The sequence below is a fragment of the Tachyglossus aculeatus genome, chromosome 7, assembly GCF_015852505.1.
Source record: "Tachyglossus aculeatus isolate mTacAcu1 chromosome 7, mTacAcu1.pri, whole genome shotgun sequence".
NCBI classification, from domain to species: Eukaryota; Metazoa; Chordata; class Mammalia; order Monotremata; family Tachyglossidae; genus Tachyglossus; species Tachyglossus aculeatus.
The window spans coordinates 15,606,619-15,628,497 of NC_052072.1; the positions used below are offsets into that span (position 1 = coordinate 15,606,619).

Below are 21,879 nucleotides of genomic sequence, written 5' to 3' on the forward strand. Positions count from 1 at the left end.
ACTTCGTTTCAGCTTTATGTCGCCAACTGTGCTACTTCCCTTGCTTCTCTAACATTTCTTGGACACTTAGCAGTGGTTCTTGGCATCTCTCAGGGAACCCATTTGGCCCAGCTTAACATCAGTTTCTAGTCAACAAAAAAAGGTTTTTGACTGGATCCTGTCACCTACCCAAAATGGTGTCCCTGACAGTCCTGTTGCCGTAATAATAATGATGGCATTTATTAAGCACTTACTGTGTGCAAAGCACTGTTCTAAGTGCTGGGGAGTTTACAAGGTGATCAGGTTGACCCACGTGGGGCTCACAGTCTTAATCCTCATTTTACAGATGAGGTAACTGCGGCATAGAGAAGTTAAGTGACTTGCCCAAAGTCACACGGCTGGCAAATGGTGGAGTGGGATTTGAACCCATGACCTCTGATTCCAAAGCCCGTGCTCTTTCCACTGAGCCATGCTGCTTCTCTGTAAAACCAGCTCCCAGCCAGTTCACAGTGCTGTGGTATTGACTCACTGCCCCTAGCCTTTAGCTGTGTTCTATCCAAACAGCGCAATGAAAGCAGGAAATGATTATATACATAAAGTTGTCCTTCAGCCTCGAAAGGTGGTGTTACTGATAGTGACATTGTATCAGCGTGGGTAGGTGTGGCTGATAAAATGAATGCCGGTGGTCAGGAAAGCAAAATATTTGATTTTCACCAGTCAGAATGATGACCAGATTGAAAGATGATCTTTATCCTTCACATAGCCTGAAGACTCCCAAATGTTTATTGATTTTTTAAAAAACGAACATCATTTTCTTTCCTGTCTTCCTAGAGCCTTACGTTTTCTCTTGTCCCACACCCTGCAGAGCTAATCCAAGATCAGAGCTCCTTTTGAAGTCTGTGGAAGTGCCACACTCAGATCAGCTCTGTAGGGAATGAAGAGGAAGAAATCGTCTCAAAAGGAATATGGGGAGCACTGTAATCTAAGTGCAAGAGCAGCATGGCCTAGGGAAAAGAGTCCAGGCCTGGGACTCAGAAGACCTAGGTTCTAATCCCAGCTCTGCCACTTGTCTGCTGTGTGACCTTGGGGAAATCACTTAACTTCTCTGGGCTTCAGTTTCCTCATCTATAAAATGGGGATTCAGTACCTGTTCTCCCACTCCCTTAGACTGTAACTCCCATGTGGAATAGGGACTGTGTCCAATCTGATTAATTTTCATTTACTCTCAACTAATAATAAAACAATAATAATAATAATAATAGCTCCTCGAGTGATAACCTTCTCACTGTGCCTTGATTGCACCCGTCCCGCCATCGACCTCTGGCCTGGAATGCCCTCCCTCCTCAAATCCGCCAAACAATCACTCTTTCCCCCTTCAAAGCCCTACTGAAGGCACACCTCCTCCAAGAGGCCTTCCCAGACTAAGCTCCCCTTTCTCAGCTCCCCTTCCCTTCTGTGTCACCTAGACTCACTTCCCTTTGCTCTTCCCCCACTCTCCCCACCCCACAGCCCTTATAGATACATAGATGTATATATCTATAATTCTATTTATTTATATTGATGCCTGTTTACTTGTTTTGATGTGTATAAATCTATAATTCTATTTCTTTAAACTGATGCCTGTTTTCTTGATTTGATGTCTGCCTCTCCCCTCTAGACTGTAAGCCCAGTGTGGACAGGGATTGTTTCTCTTTATTACTAAATTGTGCTTTCCAAGCACTTAGTACAGTGCTCTGCACACAGTAAGTGGTCAATAAATGGTATTGAATGAATGAACGAATAATATTGAAATTATTTGTTAAACACTTACTATGTGTCAAGCACTGTTCCAAGTGCTGGGATAGATACAAGCTAATTGGGTTGGACATGGTCCCTGTCTCACATGAGGCTCACAGGTTCTCTCCCCATTTTCCAGAGGAGGTAACTGAGGCCCAGAAAAGTGAAGGGACTTGCCCAAGGTCACACAGCAGACAAGTGGAGGAGCTGGAATTAGAACCCAGGTCCATTTACTCCCAGGCCCCGGCTCTATTCACTGGGCCATGCTGCTTCCCATAATCCCATTATTATTATTATTATTATTATTATCCTAAGGATGGTGTGTCTATGTTCATCTTGTCTTTAGAGATCAATTTCATGTTGATGCCCCGAAAAGAGAAGATCAGTCACCACGATCTGCTGATCTGTGGCTTTCCGAGGGTGTAGCCACATCGCTTCAGGGACCACGTGTTCTCCCTGCCGCCTCTCATTTTCCTCTTTGTGCAGGTTTGCAATGACTCCTCACCAAGGTAGTTATGCACAGGGCCCAGTAGCTTCCTGAGGTTAGGGAAATCAAGACTGCTGGCATTCACGTCACGTTACGGGGTGGGGGAAAGGTGGTGGGGGTGAGGGGGCCCTGGTTTTACTGCTTCCAGTTCCCCACAATTTAACCCAACTACTATGTCTTTATGTTGCCTTCATGTTTTGTTTCATCTCTCCTTATGTGTTTGTTGCCAGTCTCCTCTCCCCTCTTATCATCATCATCATCAATCATATTTATTGAGCGCTTACTGTGTGCAGAGCACTGTACTAAGCGCTTGGGAAGTACAAGTTGGCAACATATAGAGACAGTCCCTACCCAACAGTGGGCTCACAGTCTAAAAGGGGGAGACAGAGAACATAACCAAACATACTAACAAAATAAAATAAATAGAATAGATATGTACAAGTAAAATAAATAAATAAATAGAGTAATAAATATGTACAAACATATATACATACATACAGGTGCTGTGGGGAAGGGAAGGAGGTAAGATGGGGGGATGGAGAGGGGGATGAGGGGGAGAGGAAGGAAGGGGCTCAGTCTGGGAAGGCCTCCTGGAGGAGGTGAGCTCTCAGTAGGGCCTTGAAGGGAGGAAGAGAGCTCTTATGATAATATAGTAATAAAAGCATTTGTTAAGCAGTGTGGTTTAGTAGAAAGAGCACGGGCTTGGGAGTCTGAGGTCCTGGGTTCTAATCCTGAATCCTTCACTTGTCAGCTGTGTGACTTTGGGCAAGTCACTTAACTTCTCTGTGCCTCAGTTACCTCATCTGTAAAATGGGGATTAAGACTGTGAGCCCCACGTTGGGCCACCTGATAACCTTGTATCTATCCCAGTGCTTAGAACAGTGCTAGGCACATAGTAAGCACTTAAAAAATACCATTATTATTTTGAGAATTATTATGCACTTACTATAAGCCAAGCATTGTATTAAAAGCTGGGGAAGATACAAATTAATCAGGTACTGTTCCTGTCTCCAATGGGGCTCACAGTTGAAGTAGGAGAAGTTTTGAATTCCCATTTCACACTACCCTTCTCTACTCCCAGCATTTAGTGCAGTGCTCTGCACACAAGAAGCACTCCATAAATACTCATGATTGATTGATTGATTGAGACTCCAGAGTGGTGGCCACAAGTGCAGAGACCTGGAAATGATGTCATTAGCTGCAAGGGGACTTCAGCTCCCACTTGAATCAGCCAATAGTACTTACTGAGTGCTTATTCTGTGCAGAGCACTGTACTAAGTGCTTGGGAGAGTACAATATAATACTATAACAGAAATATTCCCTGTCCATGATGAGACCTTGCACTTACCTCACATGCTTCCCCTGTGGTGGTAGTTTATTGAGTGTTTACTGTTTGTGGAGCATTGTACTAAGAGCTTGGGAGAGTACAATATAACAGAGTTGGTCTCCCCCAAGACTGGCCCAAAGATACCAAAAAAATTGGCCAAATCCTCTGTCTCCCTCATTTTTGTGTTAAGTTCCCTGTGGCCAGGGAAGATGCCACTTCTTTGTCTTGTACTTCCCAGTAAATCTGATAATCACTATTAAAACCTGATTTAACTTGAAGGCTAAGGCTCCCAGCAGCAGAAGGCTCCCAGTTTGTGGCAGGGGGAGGAATGGGACCCACCAAACAGAGAAACAGCGTGGCTCAGTGGAAAGAGCCCGGGCTGGGGAGTCAGAGGTCATGGGTTCTAATCCTGCCTGCCTCCGCCACTTGTCAGCTGTGTGACTTTGGGCAAGTCACTTAACTTCTCTAAGCCCCAGTTACCTCATCTATAAAATGGGGATTAAGACTGTCAGCCCCACATGGGACAATCTGATCATCTTGTATCCCCCCCCCCCCCCAGTTCTTAGAACAGTGCTTTGCACATAGTAAGTGCTTAACAAATACCATCATTATTATTATTTATTGGGCACTTACTGTGTGAAAAGCACTGTACTAAGCTCTTGGGAAAGTATGATATGGCAACAAAGAAGGACAAAGTGACACTTGCCTGCTGAGTGACCTTGGGAAAGTCGCTTAACATCTCTGTGCCTCAGATTCCACATCTGCAAAATGAGGATTAAATCCTACTCCCTCCTACCTAGACTGTGAGCCCTAGGTGGGACAGGGACTGTGTCCAACCTGATAACCTTGTATTTACCCCAGCACTCTCAACAGTGCTTGGTGCATAGAAAACACTTAACAAATACTATAATCATCAAACTCCTCCAGGTGTATGTCAGGGATATCTGGCAAATGTCTGGGACAAAAATTCCACTGGAGGAAGTTAAGAGAATTCCCAAACTGGAAGGAGAGAATTGAGGCATTTCTGCAACTTCCCCACTGTATTCCTAAAATGTCATCCAAGGGGTGGGAGGGGGGGTGGTGAGATGGGAAGGAGTGCAAAAAATCAGATTGAGTAATTAAAGGTGACGAACAGCCAACTTGGGTTCTGTTCAGAAATCTGTGGAGTCATGAGGGAATTATAGTCTGTGAAGTAATTCATTCAATGGTATTTATTGAGCACTTATTGTGTGCAAAGTAATCAGTTCAGGACTGCCTTGAGGAGCACTGCCATTTAAGTAAATGAATAATGAATTATTCTGACTTTCCACCAAGTTACATAGAAAGATAATGGAATTTTAAAATGAGTTTACCATTTTTGAAGACAAAGGGTAAATTTATATTGAGGATGATCTCATTCTGCTCTGACAAGATCACAGTCAAACTCCACTCAGGTGTGTTCTAGGAAGTTGTCAGCAGGCAGAATGTTATCTAAATAAATTTCATATGGACTCTGCCCCTCCCTGACAAATAAGAATCCATATCCCATTACTGTGGTATTTCATTTCCCTATCTTCATATCCCTTATGTCATACCAAACACAGCCTGCATACAAACTATAAAAGCACTCAACAGAGGCTTCTTAGCTCTGGTACAATAATAAATGACAATGATGCTCTGCCAGGTTAAGAAGGAACAACAAATCAAAACCAGATTGCTGGGGTTTGAATAATAAAAATAAACAAGGAAAGTAAACCAAATAATCAAGACCAACTAAACGAGCCAGACGAAAAGCATAACCCAAACCTCAAAGTAAAGCTCAAAAATGATTAATAAAAACCCTTCTTCTTTCTCATATACTTCTGTGCTTTTCCAGTCCTGAAGTTTCTCAGTCCAACGCTTCCAATCTTCCCTTGCATCAATATTATTGCATCTCTCAGCTTCTCTTCCCTCCATTCATCTATACTTTCCATCTGGCCTTCATATATTTATCTTGGCTGTCTTCTGGTCCAAGAGTGGCCACCTATACTGCACAGAGGGCCGCTTTCCAGCATTTGAAGTCTGCAGAGGTCTGCACACAGACTCCACTGGGATGAAAGCAGGCAGGCAGGAGGGGAGTTTGAAAGGTCAAAGCAGCTGCCCGTTCACCCACAGGAGTTCAGTTAATCAATCATGAGCCCGCGATGGACAGAGCCAAGAGCAACTCTGCCAACCATGGCCCAAGGACAGAGGTGCATTGAGTTGCCGGCTAATAAAATAAATGTGGTATTTGTTAAGCACTTACTATGTGCCAAGCACTGTCCTAAGACTAGTGGCTCAGACCCAACCCAGCTAGCCTGATTTTGTCCACTCCAGCCCTAGTCAGCTCTCCCTTCTGCATTTCCCTTCACCCACTCTATTACCATATCTATATCACTTTCGATCTTACTGTGTGCAGAGAGCTCTACTAAACGCTTGGAACAGTACACTATAACAATAAACAGACACATTCCCTTCCCACAACAAGCTTTCCTACTCTTCTACCTTTTCAATCCCTTATCCAATTTTCTCCGCTTTTCCCGATTGTTTTTCTGCGCTTCCTCTGAAGTAAACAGGGCCTGAAAGTCACCAAGCTCTTACACCAGGCAGAAGTCTTGCTTCCCAGATAAGGCTTGTGAACAGGCACCATTCCTCTGCCACTGAATCTGGGACAGGATGAGCTGGAGAATTGCAAAGGCCCCACCACCCTTACCCTTAAACTGCGCTGAAGGTGGACTCGAAAGCTCAACCCATTATTGTTATCATCATCAGTATTTACTGAGCGCCTAATGCAGGCAGAGCACTGTACTAGGCGCTTGGAAACCTACAGGTCAGGCAACTGGAAAAACTACCCAAGCAAACAGAAGGGACTGGTTCGATTAGGGGCAGTGCTACTGAACGGCAGGCAGCTTTTCTCTGGGCACCCCCAATGGATCTAATAGGGTAGAGGTTGCAATGGAGAAGCAGTATGGCCTAGTGGACAGAGCACGGTCCTGTGATTCAGAAGGACCTGGGTTCTAATCCTGGCTCTGCCACTTCTTGGCCATGTGACCTCAGGCAAGTCACTTCACTTCTCTGTGCCTCAGTTACCTCATCTGGAAAATGGAGATTAAAACTGTGAGCCCCATGTGGGACAGAGACTGTGTCCAACCTGACAACCTTGTATCTACCCTAGCTCTTAGTACAGTGCCTGGCATATAATAAGCTCTTTTAAAAAAAAAGGGCCCGGCTCTTCCCCTAAACATCTCCCATAATTATTATTATTATTATTTCTGACTCTTGGTCATCTGCTACACTTTTTTACAGTGCATGAAATAGCAAAGAGAGACTAAGCAGAAGGAATAACAGGGTGGAGAATGTTGTGGCACTTGACTAATTGCCCAGCCAGTCACTAAAAGTCTTAAGGTCCCGCAAATACCTTATTTATCCCAAGTTACTCTATTTTTCCACTCCTTTTGCTGGCTGTTCCCAGAACTTCCTGTCTCTGGAATTCACTTTCTCTGCCTAAAGAAATAATAGCTAATGGATTTGAAAACATATATTTTTCATGATCATGTTTGTCTTATAGATGTGAATATCCAAAAAATCAGAAAAGTGTGCTCCCTTTATGGTTGAAGGCATTTATTTACATGAAGGATGTTGGAGTGAGAAACCAAAATATATCCAAACCTGATTAACAAGATGAAAATCAAATTTTGCTTTTGCCCAATCTAGTCTAGTTTTCTGTTCATTGGCCTCAGTCATAAGATCAATTGTTAAAAAAATTTACATGCTATGCAATTCAACTGGGAAAGGGCGGCATAACCGCCTTTGAAACGTTCTTATTCCATGTCGAAATAACAAGTCCTTAATTGATGACACTAGAAGATGGCCAAACATGTGCAGAGCCAATAGGAGGTCAATTGGACACTTAGAGAGGCATGCGGATCTTTCTGCTCCAATTTGGAAATCCCTGGTGCCATGGTACTCTACACTCTATCCTCTAGGCACCTAACTTGCTCGCATGGTGTGCGTCTGTCCCTGGAAAGAGCCCCGAAACAGCAAGACTAAATGTACCCTCCAACAGAGATGCCCTGGGGTTTAAAGTGAGGTCAATCCTATCCTTGAGGAATCCCTAAAATCTGGGTTCACGACTGTTTCACAAAGTATTCAACCTGATCACTTGCGTGGCTCAACTGTCAGTATTCCCCCTTTCCTTCAGACCATTAAGAAGTTCCAAAAGTGGGGAGAAAGCTTCAGGGAATTGAGCAACCACCTGCAAGCTTAAAACGAGGTTTTATGAATAGGATACGGGCCAGCTTTTCTCCCCATCTACAAATGACTAAATGAGAGGAAGCGGGCTGAAAATGGTTCGACAGGAGGAAGGACGTCTTGATGCCACAGAGATAAAGGGCTGGGGCTGAGAGGTTGCTCATCTATCTTTGACGCTTTAGTTCTTCTGCTGCCCGGTGGTGGAGGGGTGGGATGGGGGAGTTAACGAGTTGGTCTCTCTTCAGTGACTCTGATTCTATGATGGGGCTGAAAGAAGAGTCAGATCTGAACCAGCAGAGCTATGTGACGGTGAGGTCGGAATCAAAGCAGAGGCAAGATCTGGGAATAGTGGATAGAGCACAGGCCTGGGAATCAGACGGTCATGTGTTCCAATCCCAGCTCCGCCACTTTCATTCATTCAATTGTATTAAGTGCTTACTGTGTGCAGAGCACTGTACTAAGCACTGGTCTGCTGTGTGACCTTGGACAAGTCATTTCACTTCTCTGTGTTTCTCTATGCCCCATCTATAAAATGGGGATTGAGACTGTGAAGCCCATGTGGAAAGGGACTGTGACCAACCTGATTAACTTGCATCTACCCGAGTGCTTAGAGCAATGCTTAGAGCACATAGTAAGCACTGAATAAGTACCATTAGCTTCTGGCTGGGGTGTCTGTTCCATGCAAGTGACTTGACCAGGGACACTGAGCTCTTACTATGTGTAGAGCACTGTACTGTTGCTGGGGCCAGTACAATATAACAATATAACCAACTCATTCCCTGCCCACAACGAGCTTATAGTCTAAGGTCTAATCCTGCACCTGAGGCATTGTCATTGTCACTACACTTGTAGATCTATGTCACAAGCAACAATTCATGCCTGGTGAGTACATTTCTTAATCTCAAATGTCATCCCAAACACAGAGAAGTTTAAAATCTAATGCAATCAAATGTAGTGGCAGGCATTTGGGACACATCCAGAAAAAAGAAATACACACTGACAAAGGTTAATGTTGTAGCTATAAATGCTTCAAATTTATAGCTCTTGTTTTTGAAAAGGGGAGTTAGTCTATTCATTTGCATTTGGGGTCAGGAGAAGCCATTAGGCATCTGAATTACTTTTCAAAAATGATGAGGTAATTAAATCCAATATATATTCACCATGAAGCAGACTGGCCCCCACTGGCTTCTCAATCTGAAATGAGACATGCCACAAATTAAAAGACATGTCTAAACTCATAAAAATGAAAAACTGGAACTCAGAGGGGATTTATATTCATCATTACTTGTTTGTTATGACACATCTCCCTGAAAATCATAGCCTAAGATTACTTGCTGGCATACAACGCACAGAAGCATTTTTTAAAGCTATGAATATTTAAAACTACTTTGCTCATTTAAGTACTAGAGAGGGACAAGCAGAATTTAGAGGATGTACTTTTCATCAAAGCACTGTGGTTAAATTCTGCCCTGTTTAGGTAATAGTGGTGATAAAATGGCTTCAAAGAAAATGGCAGGAAGAACCCATCAGGCAGTTGGTATCTGATTTACAAAATTACATCTTTATGTCTTTTAACAGATCACAACAGAACACTTTGAGAAAGTTGGGAAAAAAAGAGTACCAACACAAAATTGCACCAAAGGCAGTGGAAATGTGTCTTTTCGAAGTGCATTTTAGGAATGGATAATGACATACAATTGCACTCTCCCTCTTAATGACTTCGTGCATTATTCAAAATCAGGTGTCCAATCAACCGAGCTGAGAATCTGAATCAATCAAAAAAGCATTTAATCTATGCAACCCTGATGGAAAGACAGTTGGATTTACTGATTGCCACCGTAGAGTGCTAATTGGCAACAAGTGGCCACCTTACCCAGTGTCCCCAAGTTCTGTTGGCCGCCCTCCACAGCAGCAGGGCTCTGACTCGGTGTGACTCATTGCCGACTCCTGCCACGTGAGAGTTTCCCTGCCAGATACCTACTGGTGGGTACCTGCAGGCGAGTCAGAGAAAAACTAGCTGAGACCTCTTCAACCTCCAGGGCTGACCTGATAGACGTCTACCCCCCTTGCACAAAAATTACATGTACTCTGTCCCATAGAAATGGGTGGCACCTCCATGGGTAGGAATCATCTCTATGCAAACGACACCCAAATCTACATCTCCTCCCCTGTTCTCTCTCCCTCCCTCCAGGCTCGTATCTCCTCCTGCCTTCAGGACATTTCCACCTGGATGTCTGCCGGCCACCTAAACCTCAACAAGTCCAAGACTGAGCTCCTCATCTTCCCTCCCAAACTCTGTCCCCTCCATGACTTTCCTGTCACTGTGGACAGCACTACCATCCTTCCCGTCTCACAAGCCTGCAACCTTGGTGTCATCCTTGACTCTGCTCTCTCATTCACCCCACACATCCAATCCATTACCAAAACCTGCCGGTCTCACCTTCACAACATCGCCAAGATCCGCCCTTTCCTCTCCATCCAAACGTCTACCTTGCTGGTTCAACCTCTCATCTTATCCTGACTGGATTACTGCATCGGCCTCCTTTCTGATCTCCCATCCTCCTGTCTCTCCCGCTGCAGTTTATTTTTCACTCAGCTGCCCGGATTATCTTTCTACAGAAATGCTCTGGGCATGTCACTCTCCTCCTCAAAAATCTCCAGTGGTTGCCTATCAACCTTCACATGAAACAAAAACTACTATCGGCTTCAAAGCTCTCCATCCCCTCGCCCCCTCCTACCTCACCTCCCTTCTCTCCTTCCACAGTCCAGCCCACATGCTCTGCTCCTCTGCCACCGCTAACCTTCTTACTGGGCCTTGTTCTCACCTGTCCCACCATCGACCCCTGGCCCACATCCTACATCTGGCCTGGAATGCCCTCCCTCCACACATCAGCCAAACTAGCTCTCTTCCTCCCTTCAAAGCCCTACTGAGAGCTCACCTCCTCCAGGAGGCCTTACCAAACTGAGCCCCCCCTTTTCCTCTCCTCCTCCTCCCCTCCCCATCGTCCTCCCTCCCTCTGCCCTACCCTCTCCCACTCCCCACAACACTTCTGTATATTTGTTTATATTTATTACTGTATTTATTTTATTAACGATGTGTATATAGCTATAATTCTATTTATTCTGATAGTATTGACACCTGTCTACCTGTTTTGTTTTGTTGTCTGTCTCCTCCCTCTAGACGGTGAGCCCGTCGTTGGGTAGGGACTGTCTCTATATGTTGCCGATTTGTACTTCCCAAGTGCTTAGTACAGTGTTTTGCACACAGTAAGCGCTCAAGAAATACGATTGAATGAATGAATAAAATGTGCAACTCACGACCGGCCAGGTCCCCATCTCCTCACCTCCGCCTCACGTTAGCATTTCCAGAGTCTTCAGGTTGGGGTTCAGGTGTGCCCAGTTCTTGGCATTTCTTTCACAGGAGAGGGAGCCACTTCCACTTGTAGCTGAGTGGTAGGAGGGACTTGGAACTGCTGGAGGGAAAATTGAGACATGAACCATACGGAAACCAACAAACAAAAATCATGGCTCCCACATCACTGGAAGGCCAGTTTACACTACCTACTGGCTGCCCACAAAATGCAATTTACAGAGTACTTAAGAGCATATACAAGAAGGGGGATAGAAATGAAGACTTAGCACTTCTTGAGAGTCTGCCCTGCTCAACCCTGAAATTGCAACTTGGAGTCTGAGATGGACACAATACCTACCTTTCTAGGTGTTTCTAAGGCAGCCATCATCTTAGTTCCTAGAAATAAATAAATAATCATGATATTACTTAGATGCTTGTAACATTATACGGAGAGTCCAAATGCTTCTCCGTGAATAGAGGAAGCAGAGAGAGAGAGGGAGGAAGGTGGAGGGACCGGGTTTGTAAAAATCACTGTAGGTTTCTTGGTAGAACTGCACGCCCATCTTGGACCAGTGAAATGACCCTTCATAAGGAGCTTTTTATTTTTTTATGGTATTTGTTAAGCCCTTACTATGTGCCAGGAGTAGATACAAGCTAGTCGGGCTGGACACAGTCCCTGTCCCACCTGGGGTTCACAGTCTTAATCTCCATTTAACAGATGAGGTAGCTGAGGCACAGAGAATTTAAGTGACTTGCCCAAGGTCTCACAGCAGAAAGATGGCAGAGCTGGGATTAGAACTCAGGGTCTTCTGACTCTCGGGCCCGTGCTCTACCCATTAGGCCACATTGCTTCTCTGGTGTGCTCTGGTGTGTCGGCCCCAGAAGGAGCATAGCTGGGTGGGCTAGGGGCAGGGCCCATAGTTATGCACAGCAAGGAATTCTGCCGTGCCTGCTCTACATCAGCTTTTAGACGTTTATTGCAAGTGGCTGTCAAGATGGAAATGAGAGAGGGGGTAGTGGGGGAGGAGGAGGAAGGGTTTGTTCACCTCTTTGCCTGTTATGGCTTGCTCTTTTTGCTGCCCTAGGCATGGAGGGGAGAAATTGGGTGAAATATTATAAAATAAATATTAGCTTGAGCGATCATCTAACAAATCCCTAAGGACATTAGTAAAGGGAATATAATTAAAATAAAACTCTCTGGTAAACTAAAACAAATACCCCACGTACAAAGGGATGGAAAATCTTAATCATCAGATACCACCCTCTTTGAGAGCATTAAAAGATTTGGGTACAATGCTGGAAAGAATGAGAGTCACCTTAAAATGGGAAAATTGTTGGTACCCCATCAGATACCACTGAATTAACTCTACTTTTCAGGTCTGAGGTGAGCTGGGTGTCCCATGAAAAGAAAATGAAATAATCCTTCTTCACTGAAAAATTCAGTCTCCTTACCCTTACGGAATAGTTAGCCTGTAACCTACTTGTTAGACCCGAGCCATGACTTTAAAAGGTTAAATTTCAATCTACTGGATAGGATAAATTCATTTCTGCAGAAAGCACGGTTCTTTCCAGAATTCATCAGCTCAGTGGCAAGGACTGGGACTAAGAGCATGATGAAAGCATAACAAAAGTGTTTCCTCAAATGTCTCCTCTCTCCTTTGCTATATTCTATACTTTTTATGCAAAAAACAGAACATCAGAGTCCATATTATGTTCATTTTCAGTACATACAGGTTACAGAAATATTTTAGGTAATAGTAGATGAAATTATGGCTATATTTTTATTCCTAACCCAGTCTGATGAGATGATTTCATAATTATGGTGAAGACTTTCTGTAAATAAAAGAAAAACACACACTGCCTTTTTAAAAAGAGGGCCACCTTCGGGTTTACAGGCCAGCTGATTCTCATTCAACGGAATATTTTAGACTTGGAACAATCCTAATTCACAGAGAGAATTCATCTCTGAATCTAAATGGGAATAAAATGTCCACTGGATTTTATCCATCTTCATTTCTTCATGTCCTTTTCACTTGAGAAAGTAAACAGAACCATCTTTTTCAAGCCAGATTCCTGCTGCAAATCTGCTCTGCAGTCTTACTACAATGAATCCCAGACTGCTGCACCACAAGAGAATTGCTAAACATTTGAAGGACATTTTAATTACAGGTACAACAATGGAAGAAGCTCACCACTCAGCTCCCTAGGAAAGGCAAACAGATGGATGGTATTTGGATTCATGGAAAGCTATACAGATAGATAGATAGATAGATAGATAGATAGATAGATAGATAGATAGATAGATAGATAGAGATAGAGAGAGAGAGAGAGAGAGAGAGAGAGAGAAATCCATGAGACTAAAATCAGAGCTAAAAAGAGAAGTGGAAAATTGAAGCAATTTACCAGCACAGTGAAAAAAATTTTCCACCCAAAATTTTTTTTTAGATAATTGTGGTCAAAATGAGTGGGTACTGCGAGGTGAGAGATTGTTGCTTGAATAGGCCAGAAAAATGATGATCTTGCCTAAAATTCCCTTCTCACTCTTCTCCATATGTCTCTCCTCTCTTTCTCATCCCATCGAATAGAATGTTTTGGATGCAATCCCTAACAAATGTGTTTTACTGCCAGAAAGAGTGGAGGATAGGAGAGTAATTTCAAGGCAAAATGGGTTTCCTTGGTGTCTAAAGTTACAACGGATGGTATGCAGTATGCTAACTGCTATTTTGGCTTGCGAAGGATGTGCTAATTAGTTTCGATGGCACAGTTTACGTTGTCTCTTTACCAGTGAGTTTAAATCAGCCTACGAGGTACAATCCGCATCCTTGTTCCCTACAAAAGGAAACAGGTTGTTGAAAGTGAAAGCTACGCGAAAAACAGCAAGCTGTGGTAAATCATTTCTGTGCAGCCCGGGTGGAGGTGGAGGTATAGCCAAAAGGTAACGTCTATCAGTTCTAATATGCATCCCTTTGCCCAGAATAATGGAAACCACAGGAAACCGAGCCTCGGGGTGTCCGCTATTCGGAGGAAGGGGTAGTCTAAGAAAACGCACGTTCCAATTTAAGGCAAAATTGGTCTGCGGTTCTGTTCTCCAAGCGACACTGAGAATTGGGTGGGCAACCTGCGCTCTGCTCCTTCCCCTAGGCAGTGCTAATAGCCCACCACAGACAAAGCACATTCCTCACCTGATTCTGTCTGCTGTCTGGCAGCCCCCGGCGCAGGGTTGAAACGAGGCATTCATTCACACTTCTCCCAAGATTGGGTCCCTTGCCACTATCCCTCCTGATTATTGATTGTCGGTGATTTCTTTTTCCCACCCCCGTGACGAACTGGCATAATTTTGTATCTTGGAAAAAGCTTCAGACCTAGTTCTTCAGAGGTTATGTTGTTGGGTCTGGGTGAATTCTTTTGGGAACAGGTCACCCGGAGGTCATTAAACACAAGTTTTGAAGGTGTCCTACTTGAATCTTTCAGATTTGCGTAAGTGAAGGAATACACTGCTTTCCAGTGGCGTCAGTTCTGCTGGACTCTCAGAGAGGGAAAGGGAGAGAGAGGCGCTGTCTTTGAGGAAGTGCCTATTGTCCGGCGTTTTATTCCCGTGGCTTTGTGTATCTTACTATTCCGGGGATGACCGTCTCTTCCTGGATTCCGTGGATAGATATCGCTACGAACTTTAGGACGTTTTTTCACGCCAAAAATATGCATTCGAGATTGTAAATTTCGACACCTCTAATTCTCGAGGATTCAACTTTATCGGTGCCAAAGCGTCAATTTTCCTGCGGAATCGCGTCAAGTGGAAACCATCTGGAAAGGTTACTGTGGAAACGGCAAAGGGAAGTGAGGGAAGGGGGAAGGGGCAGAGGAGAGATGCCATGACAACCTTTTCGGGTTTCCCAGGAAACCAGTGTTGCTATGGGAACTGCATCACTCGAGTCCGAATTAGTAACTTCCGCTGGAAGGGGTGTCTGCCGCTTTAATCTCCTTGTGATAGAGCGGGCGCTTATCTCAGATGCGCCGGAAAAAATAAAAAATAAAAAAAATCTTTGTTTCTCCCCTCCCCCTCCCCTCCACCCCGGCAGGACCCTGAAAACATATTTGATTCTAGACTTTCCAACGGGACCCCCTCAGAACTTCTTCACAGTGATTTAACGTCAGTTTAAACCCCTTAGAATGCATTAGCAGCCCAAAGAGTTAACAGTTAGTCAAACGATTAAGCTTTGAATCGAGGGAGGCGTCTTCCTCCGACGGGAGTCTCCGAGGCTGGGAACGATTCCGGGAAGGGAGATTCGATAGAGACTTTATACGGATCGAGTCTGAATCGTCTAGGCAGGGTTTCCAAATCACGGCGCTACTTTGGATTTCCTCTGGGAAACTCTCTGGAGGGGAGGCAACCCCGCGGCGCGCCATCCCTCTTCGAAACGGAGCCTCGTCTAAGCTTCCCTCTCCCTGACTGAGAAGGATAATTTTCCTTTTCGTTATGTAGCTAAGTTGCCCTGTGCAATTTCGATTTTTCTTTCCCACCCCCTGCACGGTCCCCCTGTTTGAGATCCAGTACGTGTCCTAGCAAACAAAGCTGAGAAGACAGTAACCCAACCGTAAACGAAATAAAGGCGCTTCTGCCCCCCGCCCCCCGCCAAAAAAAATAAAAGAGAAGAGAAAAGAAGGCGAGCTGATAAAACGCAGCCCCTTAGCGCAACAGACCCCTGTTTCTCTCTGAAGCGGGGTGGGGGAAGGGGCTTGGGAAGTGGATTGTTTTCCCCTTCTTCGTAGCCTTCTCCTCTTGGATGAATGCTCTGGAAATGTTTCAAAAACGGAGCACATGCAGACCGATGGGGCACATTTCACACGGGCGCTAAACGTCAGTGAAGAGCTTTTTGATGCTGACGCAGGAGCCGTCCGTGGGGGCCGGGGCGAGGGGGTTGCCCGCTTGGCAGGGGGCTCGGGGGAAGGGGCCGGGGTTGGCCCCCTCGTCGACCACCGCGTCCTCCGACTTGCTGAGCGTGGACTCGCTGGGCGCCTTGCCCAGCTCCCCGGCCGAGGCGGAGAGAGGCTGGCAGCCGCCCACGTGCAGGTACTGGGCCTGCTCTTCCCCCTCCGTCTCCCGGTGGTAGAAGTAGTTGAAGTTAGACACGATGACGGGGACCGGCAGGGCGATGGTCAGCACGCCGGCGATGGCGCAGAGCGAGCCCACGATCTTGCCCCCGATGGTCACCGGGTGCATGTCCCCGTAGCCCACCGTCGTCATGGTGACCACGGCCCACCAGAAGGCGTCGGGGATGCTGGGGAACTGGGAATCCCGCTCGTCGGCCTCGGCGAAGTAGACGGCGCTGGAGAAGAGGATGACCCCGATGAAGAGGAAGAAGATGAGCAGGCCCAGCTCGCGCATGGACGCCTTGAGGGTCTGGCCCAGGATCTGCAGGCCCTTGGAGTGGCGGGACAGCTTGAAGATGCGGAAGACCCGCACCAGGCGGATGACCCGCAGGATGGCCAGCGACATGGCCTGCTGGCCGTTGCCCTGCCTCTCGGCCAGCTCGGTGCCCAGGGTGATGAAGTAGGGGATGATGGCCACCACGTCGATGAGATTCATGATGTTGCGCGAGAAGGTGGCCTTGCTGGGGCAGGCGAAGAAGCGCACCAGGAGCTCGAAGGAGAACCAGATGATGCACAGGGTCTCCACCACGAAGAAGGGGTCGGAGAAGCCCGGCCCGGGCCCGGCCGAGCCGTTGCCCGCGGGGCCCGGGCTGGGGTCAGAGGGCGGCGGAGGAGGAGGAGGGGGAGGCGGAGGGGGAGGAGGGGGAGGCGGGGGGGGAGGAGGAGGGGGCGGCGGGTAGTCCTTCTCGTCGCGGAACTCGGGCAGCGTCTCCAGGCAGAAGATGACGATGGACACGAGGATGACCAGCACGGAGACGATGGCGATGCCCCGGGCCGGTCCCGAGCTCTCCGGGTACTCGAAGAGCAGCCACACGTGGCGCTGGAAGTCTCGACGGGGCAGGGGCCGCTCCTCCTCCCGCAGGAAGCCCTCGTCCTCGCGGAACTTCTCCAGGGCCTCCTCGCCCAGCTGGTAGAAGCGGATCTCCTCGGAGAAGATGTCGATGGGCACGTTGACGGGCCTGCGCAGCCGCCCGCCCGACTGGTAGTAGTGCAGGATGGCGTCGAAGCTGGGCCGGTGGCGGTCGAAGAAGTACTCGTTGCGCAGGGGGTCGAAGTGGCCCACTCGCCGGGCCGGGTCGCCCAGCAGGGTGTCCGGAAAGTGGCCCAGGGTCTGCAGCTGCGTCTCGAACCGGAGGCCGGAGATGTTGATGACCACCCGCTCGCCGCCGCAGCCGGCCTCCGGCCCCGGGCCTGCTCCTCCTCCCGGCTCCCGCTCCGGCTCCGGGGGGGCCCGGCGGGACCCCCCCGCTCCCCCGGGCCACCGCCGTCATCCCGGCGACCGACGGGCTGGGCGACGGCGGGGACGGCGACCGGGCCCGGGGAGGCGACTGCAGGAGCCGCAGGTGCTCGTCCATCCGCCGGGGCGGAGGAGGAGGCGGACGGAAGGGCGCTGCGGGAAGAAGAAGAAGAAGAAGAAGAAAGAAGAAGAAGAAGAAGAAGCGGCGGCGGCAGGAAAGAGGAGGAGGGGGAGGAGGGGGAGGAGGGGAGCAGGAGGGGGAGGAGGAGGAGGAGGGGTCCGCCCTCCTGCTCCTCCCTCCCCCTTCCTCCTCCTCCTCCTGCTGCCGCTTCCCGCCTGTTGCGGGAGGGACGAAGCTAGGACCGGCCCCGAACGCCCGACTCCCACACCGGTCCTCTCTCCTCCTCCTCAGAAATAATAATCGCCCATTCATTCATTCCATCCTATTTACTGAGCGCTTACTGGAGGCAGAGCACTGGACTAAGCGCTTGGGAAGGGCAAGTCGGCAACCTATGGAGACGGTCCCGACCCAACAACGGGTTCACAGTCTTAATAATGATGGCATTTGTTAAGCGCTGACTATGGGCCAAGCATTCATTCATTCCATCGTATTTATTGAGCGCTTACTGGGGGCAGAGCACTGGACTAAGCGCTTGGGAAGGGCAAGTCGGCAACCTATAGAGACGGTCCCGACCCAACAACAGGCTCACAGTCTTAATAATGATGGCATTTGTTAAGCGCTGACTATGGACCAAGCATTCATTCATTCCATCCTATTTACTGAGCGCTTACTGGGGGCAGAGCACTGGACTAAGCGCTTGGGAAGGGGAAGCCGGCAACCTATGGAGATGGTCCCGACCCAACAACGGGTTCACAGTCTTAATAATGATGGCATTTGTTAAGCGCTGACTACGGACCAAGCATTCATTCATTCCATCGTATTTACTGAGCGCTTACTGGGGGCAGAGCACTGGACTAAGCGCTCGGGAAGGGCAAATCGGCAACCTATGGAGACGGTCCCGACCCAACAACGGGCTCACAGTCTTAATAATGATGGCATTTGTTAAGCGCTGACTATGGGCCAAGCATTCATTCATTCCATCGTATTTATTGAGCGCTTACTGGGTGCAGAGCCCTGGACTAAGCGCTTGGGAAGGGCAAGCCGGCAACCTATGGAGACGGTCCCAACCCAACAACGGGTTCACAGTCTTAATAATGATGGCATTTGTTAAGCGCTGACTATGGGCCAAGCATTCATTCATTCCGTCGTATTTACTGAGCGCTTACTGGGTGCAGAGCACTGGACTAAGCGCTCGGGAAGGGCAAGCCGGCAACCTATGGAGACGGTCCCGACCCAACAACGGGTTCACAGTCTTAATAATGATGACATTTGTTAAGCGCTGACTATGGGCCAAGCATTCATTCATTCCATCGTATTTACTGAACGCTTACTGGGGGCAGAACACTGGACTAAGCGCTTGGGAAGGGCAAGTCGGCAACCTATGGAGACGGTCCCGACCCAACAACGGGCTCACAGTCTTAATAATGAAGGCATTTGTTAACCGCTGACTTATGGGCCAAGAGTTCAATCGTACTTATTGAGCGCTTACTATGTGCAGAGCACTGGACTAAGCACTTGGGAAGTACAAGTCGGCAACATATAGAGACGGTCCCGACCCAACAACGGACTCACAGTCTTAATAATGATGGCATTTGTTAAGCGCTGACTATGGGCCAAGCACTGGTCTCAGCGCTGTGGGGGATACGTGGTGATCAGGTTGTCCCACGTGGGGCTCACGGTCTTCATCCCCATTTTATAGATGAGGTAATTGAGGCTCAGTGAAGTTAAGTGATTTGCCCAAGGTCACCCGGCAGACAGGTGGAGGAGGTGGAATTAGAACCCACGACCTCTGACTCCCAAGCCCGGGCTCTTTCCACTAAGCCATGCTGTTTCTCTCATAAATAATAATGATGGTATTTGTTAAGCGCTTACGCTGTGCCAGGCACTGTTCTAAGCGCTGGGTCTCAGGATTCCCCCCCTCCATCCCCCCAGGAGGGGCCAGGCGACCTCTTTCCCGCCCCCCGAGCGGGGGAGGGGTCGCCCGGGCTAGCCCCGAGCCCCCCGGAGACCGGACTCGCCCTCGGCCCCTTAGCCGTTAGCCCTCCCCGCCCCCCGCCCAACCCCGGGGCAGAGAGGTCCCGTCGCCCACCCACCCTTGGGCTAGCCGCTTAACTTTTCCGTGCCTCAGTTACTCTATCTGTAAAATGGGGGTTCAGACTGGGAGCCCCGCGTGGGACAACCTGATGACCTGCTAAGAATAGCAATAATCATGACGGTGTTTGGTAAATGCTTACTATGGGCCCAGCGCTGTTCTAAGCCCTGGGGTAGATACAAGGTCATCAGGTTGCCCCACGTGGGGCTCACAGGCTTCATCCCCGTTTTGACAGATGAGGCAACTGAGGCACAGAGAAGTTAAGTGGCTTGCCCGAGGTCACACAGCGGACAAGTGGCGGAGCGGAGATTAGAACCCACGTCCTCTGACTCCCCAGCCTGTCTTCTTTCCATTAAGCCACGCTGCTTCAGTGCTTAGAACGGTGCCTGGCACATAGTAAGCGCTTAACAAATATTATTATTATTGTTATTATTATTATTATTATTATTATTATTATCATTATTATTATTATTATTACGCCCATCCCCAGGCTCAGTCACCCTCAGCGGTTCCGGGAAACCCCCCACCCCCTCTTGGAGGACCAGCCAGACGGTTGCCCTCCTGGACACTAACCACGGGGTCTAGGATGGCCCCTCTCCCACCCCAACTTTTCCTTTTAGGGACACGCTCATCGTGGACCCCAAGGATTTCTCTGAATCCTTCCGGAGGCTGCAGCGGGTCGCCCCCGAGCCCAGGCTGCCGAAGAGACCCCCTCCCTCTCCCCCAGACGGTCAGTAATAGAAGGGGTGGTCCTGAAGGGCAGATGCTGCATGGGAACGGGGCGGGGGGGGGGGAGGGTATCCCCCAGACAGAACTGCAGAGGCGGGGATCTGCTTCCCCGGCCTCTAATTGATTTTAATGCCAGCCTCTCCCGCTAGATTGTAACTCCCAGGGGCTGGGATCCTGCCCTCTCAAAGCACAGGGCTGTGCACACAGTAGGATACCACTGATGGATCGACTGAATGATTGGGGTCGAGCAGGATGGCTCTGGGGAGGAGCGGGGGGCTGCAGAGTTGGTGGGGGGGAACAGCAGAAACGGCCTACAAAAGCTTTCGCGCCATCCGTGGGAGGGAAGACGTGTCTAACTGCCTGTAGCTCTCTCCGTGGCATCTCTTTCCCAGGCCGGAGGGGCGTCGACTGGAAAAATGCACTTACCGGAGGCTGGGGACATTAAACCAATCCTTCCAGAGGAGATGGAGGATGAATTATGCATGGGTCCCATTAAAGGCACCAACGGGTGAAGACTCTCAGCTCCCAACTCCCCCTCCCACAAAAAAAAAGTTAGCCAGAACAGAGGCTGAATCCTAAAATATGTCTACTCTTCCTGCACCCCTGCTCCCCTCCGCCCCCCTCTCCTCTCCCTCCCCTCTGCCATCTTCTCCCGTTAAACTGAAGTCACCGGGCATGGACTTGTTTTCCAATCAGTGCAGGTTCCAGGACAGTAAATTTCGTTTTTCCTCCTTGATCTTTCCCTTTTCATCAAGGTCAAGCGTGATTCATACGCTTCTAGACTGTGAGCCCACTGTTGGGTAGGGACTGTCTCTATGTGTTGCCAACTTGTACTTCCCAAGTGCTTAGTACAGTGCTCTGCACACAGTAAGCGCTCAATAAATACGATTGATTGATTGATTGATTGATTCATACACAGAGACGCATTCTTAGTGTACTGCAAAGTGTGTGGGAAACGCGTCCAGCTCCCCAAGAAACTAATCAGTGCCCTTTATACCCCGGAAGTTTTGGAAGGTTTGCTCCCAAATCGTCCCTGTTGAATTTCAAATTCTTCATGGATTGTTTCTCTATTTCGTGAAGTCACTGAAAATTGGATGGGTAGAGGTCAGCCAACCCAATTTAGCGTTATCTGCAAAGGGTGAATGCGTTCTTTATTCCATCATGCAAGACACTGATAAAAATAGGAAGTAATGCTAGACCAGAGACTGAGCCCAATAGAACAAGACTAGATACATCCCCATGGGCTGAAGGTAAGTGGTGAATCATGTTTCTTGGAGGATACATTTGTGCAGTTTTACCAGCTGATCTAGAAAGGCAAAAGATCACTATTAGCCAGTCAAACCAAATCAACCACTCTTATATTCATTCATTCATTCATTCAAT

General features: G+C 48.0%; 1 protein-coding gene across 1 annotated transcript in view; it reads right to left on the minus strand.

Annotated features, from left to right (window-relative positions):
• LOC119930425 (potassium voltage-gated channel subfamily A member 3-like) overlaps positions 1-21,879 on the minus strand; it is a 42,971-nt gene that overhangs the window by 5,468 nt on the left and 15,624 nt on the right. Inside the window, exons 11-18 of the mRNA XM_038748753.1 lie at positions 21,795-21,802; positions 21,494-21,579; positions 20,712-20,904; positions 17,580-17,707; positions 14,352-17,536; positions 11,528-11,565; positions 11,162-11,290; positions 9,691-9,808 (exon numbers count right to left, since the gene is read on the minus strand). Of these exons, the coding sequence (XP_038604681.1) occupies positions 16,019-17,536; positions 17,580-17,707; positions 20,712-20,904; positions 21,494-21,579; positions 21,795-21,802 (1,933 nt within the window). The 3' untranslated portion in view covers positions 9,691-9,808; positions 11,162-11,290; positions 11,528-11,565; positions 14,352-16,018. The remainder of the gene's footprint in view (positions 1-9,690; positions 9,809-11,161; positions 11,291-11,527; positions 11,566-14,351; positions 17,537-17,579; positions 17,708-20,711; positions 20,905-21,493; positions 21,580-21,794; positions 21,803-21,879) is intronic.